This window comes from Cylas formicarius, unplaced genomic scaffold (genome assembly GCF_029955315.1).
Source record: "Cylas formicarius isolate icCylForm1 unplaced genomic scaffold, icCylForm1.1 PGA_scaffold_3__17_contigs__length_32017465, whole genome shotgun sequence".
Lineage (NCBI taxonomy): Eukaryota > Metazoa > Arthropoda > Insecta > Coleoptera > Brentidae > Cylas > Cylas formicarius.
Window position 1 is genome coordinate 17019359 of NW_026844326.1, and position 7835 is coordinate 17027193.

The 7835-nt window shown below is 33.1% G+C and overlaps 1 protein-coding gene across 1 annotated transcript; it reads right to left on the reverse strand.

The window, feature by feature from the left end:
- Nucleotides 1-1797: 1797 nt before the first annotated feature.
- On the reverse strand, nt 1798-4190 carry LOC132699373 (H/ACA ribonucleoprotein complex non-core subunit NAF1). Its single transcript, XM_060666038.1, has 5 exons — nt 3476-4190; nt 3246-3424; nt 2941-3190; nt 2219-2647; nt 1798-2107 (listed from the first exon to the last, which is right to left on the reverse strand). The coding sequence occupies exons 1-5, from the start codon at nt 4018-4020 to the stop codon at nt 2044-2046; spliced, it is 1467 nt and encodes a 488-aa protein (XP_060522021.1). The 5' UTR covers nt 4021-4190; the 3' UTR covers nt 1798-2043.
- Nucleotides 4191-7835: the final 3645 nt, after the last annotated feature.

Here is a 7835-nt window from a genome sequence, read left to right on the forward strand (position 1 = left end):
TACATACTAAGTATAGTTTTACTACGACCATTATGTTTTGGGTAAGTTTTGCAAAACAGCACGAATAAATTCGCTAAGCAACGTGTCACGTGACCATCAGAATTAACACACATCAAAATACCTCAATCTTTAGCTAAAATCTAAAATTTTTAGCTAAAATCTACCGAAAACATCGATTGCTCTCAAACCCGTTACGAAAGTGTTGGAGATGGAATCATAGACAACTATATTGTATTGGTTGGTTAGTTGATGGGATGGCGTCTTAAAGTGATACTTCAACACTCTTAATTGATCTGTGCATAACTGAGTATTTTAGTTTTGAGAGTAGAAAAACACTACCTTTTTTGCACCAGAATTACCTGTAATTCAACAGACAGCATATTTTTTTAAATCATAACAAACCATTCGCCCATTACCGAAGTCCATAGAAATTTTTTTCGCTTGGTAATAGACCATGACGTAAAAAAACTATAACCAACAATTGTTCTTAGGTTCCCAAGAAAGACTTTAACCGAAAACAAAAAACGACCACCACGGACCACCCGGGTTCATCCGGATTTTAACCTACGTGGAAGACAAAAACAGCGAGGTCGACATCGATTTCACACTTTAAAACTTTCACTAAGAAATTAAATCCACACAATTGAAACCGAGTATTTTGGAACGATTATACAGGATTCTGTGGGAAGCGAGTGCAGCAATGCTAACGACAGAACCTCTACACAATTCGTAAATACTAAAATTGATTGACATTTTCCGGTCGTTCTTTCAAATTCTTTCAACTACCGGTAAATACCACGGTAACAAATGATTTCTAATCACCTATAATCAGAACAACATCGCGTTTATGCGTCCGGTTAAAACTAAAACGACGGCTATGTGCTTTGACATATCTTAAAATATTTACCGTTGAAAAGAAAATTAACAATTTCTAATTTCTATATCATCCACAATTATTTCATAATCGCCTGCATTAGTGTTCAATAATCTAAAAAGTCTGATTAATGCGGATAATAAAAATGATTTCATACTGTTACAAATTCCCTTTTTAAAAATAATTAAAATTGTAGGCTGTATTTTTGAAAATGAAATTGCATTTATTCAAGAGTGAGGCATTAGGCGTCGAGTTGTGTCAATCGCGATTGATTCGGTCATTTTCATTCAATCACTTTATAGGCGAGCGGCCGACGATGGAATGGGCAGTTAAAGTGAAATTCTAACTTATAGCCGTTTATCTGTGGCAAGGAACAAATTTCAAAGTAATGTGACTGTCCGCGCACAATGCCGCGAAAATTTAAAAATATCTACTACAAAATGAAACTAAAACAATAAAATAGCAGCTGGCATGGTTTATGTGTAAGTTAATCAAGAATATTTGTAAAAGAATTCTGGGATGCTAAATTATGTCAAACTAAACCAAAGGCTGATTTTCCCGAGCCAAAAAGATTGTGGCTCATAAAAATAAGTTTTTGAGAAATAGAATATTCCATTCTAACCCAAATCATACGATGATAAACTCGTTTCTAACCTAAGTTAACCGAGAAGCATCGACTGAGCAGATGCGACTTAGACACCATTCTGTATAAATTTTATTTCCATTTAGCACAACAAATGTATATATTATTTGTAATAATCTGACGATTGAACCAAAAAAAGCTACTAGCAGCTGCATATTAAATTTAAAAAAATTAAATGAATTAATATATCCTTTAAATATTCCTCTCACATTTATTAAACAAATCTACCTGTTGATTTATAGTATCACCTGTTATTGCTATTGCACACAAATAAGCGCAATAATTAATAAGCTATAGAGAATACCATTTATGCTAAATAAATGTATATTTCAAAATTTTTGATCAATTTGCAAGGTAACAGCATCAACCGATTCTTAACCTAGTAAAAACATTGTACAAATTCTACAAAAACCCTATCGCGGCTCTCTCTACCAAAAACTTTAAAAATAATGGAAATTAGAAACTTAGCAGCCGCAATTGATAACAAAAAGTAAATAATTTAACAAACGAAAACAAAAAAAACATGTTAAACCCCCTTGGATGAAGGTCCTGGAAAATGTCTGTGATCCTTATGAGGATTCATGTTTGGCCTGAAAAAATGGAAAGGTGCTTAGTTAATAGAACCTTCTAAATAAAGAGAACACTTTATCTACCTACTTTTGTTATTTGAATATGTTATACAATATAAAAACAAGACTTACATTGGGCGTTGTTCTAAATGTGGTCCCCATGGTGCTGAATCACCTATAAAATGTAACAATGGAAATCCTGGAGGTGGGACAGATGGATCAAAAGCTGGAGGTATGTGGGACACTGAGTCCAGTACCCTCATCGTGTTAGGTACGGGCGAAATAGGATATCCTTGCACCATATCCCGAAATGGACTACTCTGCCTGAAAATATTTCGTCGAGCGTCCACCAACCTAGAGACTTTTGTATTAAGCAGATTGCACTGATTCATAGCTTTTTCATATTGCTGATGACGGGTAAAACTATCATTGTGGGCCCTCTTAATATGTGCTCGTTTAGCACTTTTACGGGCTTGCATCTCTTGCTCATCATCTGAGAACTCAAGTAATTCTGGTGGTGGTTCCTCATCATTAAGCCAGGATGCATCAGAACCTTTCATCCTAAAAAATATTAATTAATTTTTTACATAAAGCAACCTACCTTGAAGCTTAAAACGACACAAGCGAAAAAGCGACTAACAAAATTATAATCGAAAATGTTTTCGTGACCTGACAATGGAAAAAAAATAAAAATTCACAAAAACTACCTACTAACAACTCAAGATCATTCCTCTTTGAAAACAATTTAAGAAAAATTTCTCATCCTCTTCAAAAAAAAACTTGACATCTATATAGCTCGCCTATAGGATAAATATGTAAGCAATACTAAAATTATAAAACACAAGAGTACTTACTTCATAAGCTGGCTGACAAACACATATTTGGAATACTGACTTTTAGGAGCTGCAAAAATTTTCACCCCTTGTTTTAATCCAAGATTTTCAATATCCATTAAGCTGTTAAAACGAACAGTATACATGGGAGCAGATACAGGACCCAGTATATCAAAAATCTCCCCTATTGGCTTTTTGGTGGATTCATGATTGATGAATAAAAAAGTTTCCACATCAAAAGCAGGCGTATTGGGAAATGCCTCAATAGTCACTACAACATTTTTATTGTCCCATATAAAAACACTAAAAAATGTCTTATTTAATACCCAATTTGTTCACGATTCCTACAACTTGACCAATTAACATAAAATCATTTTCCAGCAGGTTGATATTTAACTGAGAAAAATCTGGAACTGGTGGCAGCAAATCCTCATCAGGAATGTCCATGTTTTTATTGCTTCTCACAATGCTTTTGGGAGTTTGAATTATAACTGATTCCTTGGAACTAAATATTTGCATTAGCACTAAACCAAATATTATAGAAGGGGGAACATACCTTGCATCATCATCTGATGTGTTCTCATCTAAAGAATAGTCAGTGGAGGAATCACTCTCAGTATCGCTTGTGTCCACTTCAACAGGTTGTCGCCAATTTTGCTCGCCATTGACTTTATCAGTATTCCCTTGCTCATCTATGCAGCTATCACTATTGCTGTCTTCAGAGTCATCATACACATGAAGACTTCGCAACGAATCAGATTCTTTGTTAACAATGACAGCAGACTCCTTAATAATTTTGCCTTCTCCTATCGCTTCGGATGCAATTTCCTGAACATTTGTTATTGCATCATCTAATAAAGTTGTGCTGTTTAATGTTTGCTCAACAAAAATGCCTCTATCTGATGCATTCTGGTTGCCATTTATTACGGCTCCCTTGTAGGCATTGGACAGCTTAACATTTTCACGAACATCTGATGCGTTACTTGCATTGCAATCAGCTTCATTCCGTTGCTGGGAAATTTTAATTGTACTTGTTTTACTAGTTATTGCTGGAGAGTTAAGTTCAGAACGAATTTCATTCGCGTTATCACCTGACATCATTGACGTTTATGTTTATCCAATTGCCAAGTTTCTTAGGCTTAATATGACATTATAATAAAGAATAACTGATCAATTTTTTTTTAAAGAGAACCGGCAAAAGAAACATGCGGTTAAATTGCAACTTTAAACGGCCATATTGAAAATTGAAAGTATTCAAAACAAGTTGTTGAATACTCAGTAATACCACCTTCCTAAACTAGACTTAATAAATAAAAACGACTAGTAGGACTCAACAAGCACAGAAAAAAACAGAAGAATATATACTTTTATAAATATGAGTGTACAAAATCTGAAGGTATAAGTTCAAATAAAAATACAATTTATAATTTATTTTATTTTTATTTTATTTTAAAACTTTTATTCAGCCTGTTATAGCGGCAACCAGAAATACAGCGCAAGAAAAATATCCTATTAACTTTGGTTAGTTTTTGGGTTTGTTATTATAAATATTGCATATGAATTGATAAATGGCAATCGAAAATTGACATGCAAATATCACATTCGAGCGAAACGACAAGTCTGGCTCAAACAAGTCTTGCGCATTCACCTTTTGTTCAAAACGAGAAAACCGGTCCTTGCACTTGGTTGTTTGACTGCAACATGTCTCCGTCTCCCGCTGGGTGGCAAAAAACAAAGGTAACCGGTAAAGCCTCGCCTTTCAAACAAACGAGAATCGCCCGAGATAACAATTAATGCCGGTAACTACAGTTTTCTTTCGAATCAGCTGATGTCCGGCACCGTTTTCTCAAGTTTCGGTTAAGTTGATTGCAATTCAGCTCGCGTTTGGTTGAAAAGTGAATGAAACTTTCTAATATTTTAAGTCACCCGGAACTTGTGATTTATTTAAAGTGTAAGTTGACTTATTTATACAGTCGCATTGAAGGCGATGATTTAAAATTGGAAGATTCTTTGAAAAGGTATGTATGACGTACTTACTAAATCAAAAGACCGCGTAAATTTTAGATCATTATTACTAGTAACAATAAGTTAAAATTAAATCATGTGAATTTATGCTCTGAAAGCTATATTCCTTTATACTTCCAAAACAAGGACAGATAAAGGTTTTTTCATACTTAATAATGTATGAAATGGTCAGTAAAAAATTCGATTTAAAAAAAATGGTGTAATGGGGCAAAGAAATATCTTTAGATACTAGGGTAGCATAATGTGAAACCAGATTTTGGTGGTGGTTTTTTTATACATTTTTAAAATCCAAAATTTCCTATGGAAAATAAATTCCAGAAATACTTATCAAATTTAAGTATTCTGTAGCTAACATTTTGTTAAGCTTGTTTCACTTCGCAATTGCCCTTACGGAAATTCTATTCGTATCATATGCAAAACATATGAATTAAATATATGGATATTAAAATATGTATGTTTCTTACCTACCCCGAAATTGACAACACGAGCGCTACTTTTTCGTATGCAATGGATTTACTTCGCTCGCTTGTGTGACCCAACAAGTCACTTTAACTATTATTCAGAATTAAAAATCAGTTGGTGGTAATGATTGTAGATGTTTTTTTTGTTTATGTATGTACTAACTCTGGGAAGAAGACAAGTTCTGTTTAATTTAACTGTTATACTGGGTACAATTTAAAGTTGAACCTTCCCTACATTTAAAAAATCTCAAATCAAATTAGGAAACTAGTCTAAGAAATTAAACATTTTCTCGTTACCTGTTCAATGTTCAATATTACTGATTTTCCAAGATTCAAGAAAATTCAAAAGGTGTCCACTGAGTTGTCATCGATTTCGTGTGTTATTTTTTTTTCATATTATATAATATACAGTTAACCAAGTTAACATCAACGTTATATAGGTTGTGGTGTAGTCTGAAAAACGGATGCTTTTGTCGGGAGATAGAAATCTTAATTTAACGTGAATTATTATTAGTAAATATAAAAATGAAAAGTTCAGGGACTGACTACAAAAAGTTCAATACAAAGTATTTTACTTTTTAAATAAAGATGTAAGTTATATAGCTTTGAAGTATACATAATGCCCAGTTTTTCATGGACGGAAATTAACTTTTAAAAATTAAAAACCCTTTATTTTATTGTTGATATTGATTGATGATTTTATTGTTAATATACATTGATGATTGTTGTTCGCTGAAAACATCTTTATCTTAAACTTCCATAGAGCTTAACTGTTTTAGAAGCCAACAGGATGATTAGCAAAACGTCAGCAAGTTTTATTTATCAGCAACTGACGCAGAAGGAATCCAAATGATTAGTCAATAGAATTACAGTAGCCTGTGGAATTTTCTTCGAAAAATTGCCATAGCACATAATTGGCCGTTGTTTAGTTCAGACATTAGACCATTCGGGATAGTTAAATTCCATTATTTTAAAAATACGTCCTTATTTTACTCGATAAAATTTAATTTTCCAGTGGATTTGATTGGAATACTTCGAGATAGATATTGTATATTATACTAACATTTTTATAAAAATATATAAAATTTTGGAAATTTTGGAAAGTTATCTAATCCATACCCACGTAACTTACGAATATCTTGTTCAGGTTTTTTATACATATCACCAAATAATTTACAATATCTTTATTATTTAACTACTTAGTTATCTATTATTTTATCAAATTTTTTTTTAAAATGATTTGTTAATTTTTTTTCTCAAAAAAATGAACAAGTCATTTTAATAGTACTTTTGCTCCTAGTTCAGAGAGGTCGAATTTCAAATTACGAATATGTTAAGTTTGAATCCAACCGAGAAAGCGGGAGAGCCAATAAGTGAAATAACTTTTCTGGCATTGTGCGTTCACTATTTTTTCGCATTTTGCAAATGATTATTAATATTACCTCAAAAATCAAAAGTTTTCACTACGGAAAACGTCCTAATTTTACAAGAGAGCAGATTTTTTGAAATAACGGTTTGTTTCCACTTTTTGTCTAATTTTATGATTTATTATAACCATAAATTTTGATATTACGGCGACATTTTCCTTATAGAGAAAGTTTTAATATGTTGTTGAACGAAAAATTTTTAAATTGCAAATTTTGAGGTTTGGTTAGTTTTGGTCAGTTTTGCTCTATAGGGCGGATATGCTTTAACGGTTGCAATGCTATCAATTTGTCATTAGACTGCGTACTAACTGCTAGGAATGCTGGTGTACAGTATGAGGGAATTCAGAAGGAATTACGAGGAATTCCAAAGAATTATAAATAAATAAAGGAATTACACCCTTACCTCTACGGTTTACCCCTCATTCATTACGTTCGATGAAACGTGTATGGTAAATCTCATAACTTCAAAGATAGGGTGTTAAAATATTAAGAAAAAAATCATTGAACAACAAATCAACATTTGCTTGATTTCTGACAAGCAAAGCAGAAAAAAAATCTATTTATTTATTCATTTGGAATTTGCATTTTTATGGAACGTGGGTCAGGAGTACCTCATAATACTGATCCGACTCTTTAAGAGTTCTCAGATAATTAAAAATAAATAAATTTCCACCAGAAATCGATTTGCGGGCCGATGCGTAAACGACCGGCGTGACGAATTGCTAAAAAGGGGCGGTCGAAATGTAAAAATAAACCATTAATTTCCGGGAAAATCATCAGGGGAAATTATCGCGCGAGAAGAAAGCGACGTATACGTGCCCTTCGTATAATACGTTTGACGTCAACGAAAAAGTAATCGAACGGTGGTGCATAGAGGCGACGACCAGTCCGCAATAGTAATTTATTTAGTTATCGGCCTTAATTAGCCTTCTGTGTAAATCGCCGCCGTTAGAGGAAAACGCCAATTTAGAAATAGAGGAAACAGTTTTACCCCGCGAAAGAC

Excerpts from the sequence above, each read along its gene's own strand:
- LOC132699373 (XM_060666038.1), bottom strand. The coding sequence starts at position 4,020 with ATGATGTCAGGTGATAACGCGAATGAAATTCGTTCTGAACTTAACTCT. Across the intron at positions 3,191-3,245 it reads AGGAATCGTGAACAAATTGG|TGACTATTGAGGCATTTCCC; the intron begins GTATTAAATAAG and ends AAAATGTTGTAG. Across the intron at positions 2,108-2,218 it reads CATTTAGAACAACGCCCAAT|GCCAAACATGAATCCTCATA; the intron begins GTAAGTCTTGTT and ends CCATTTTTTCAG.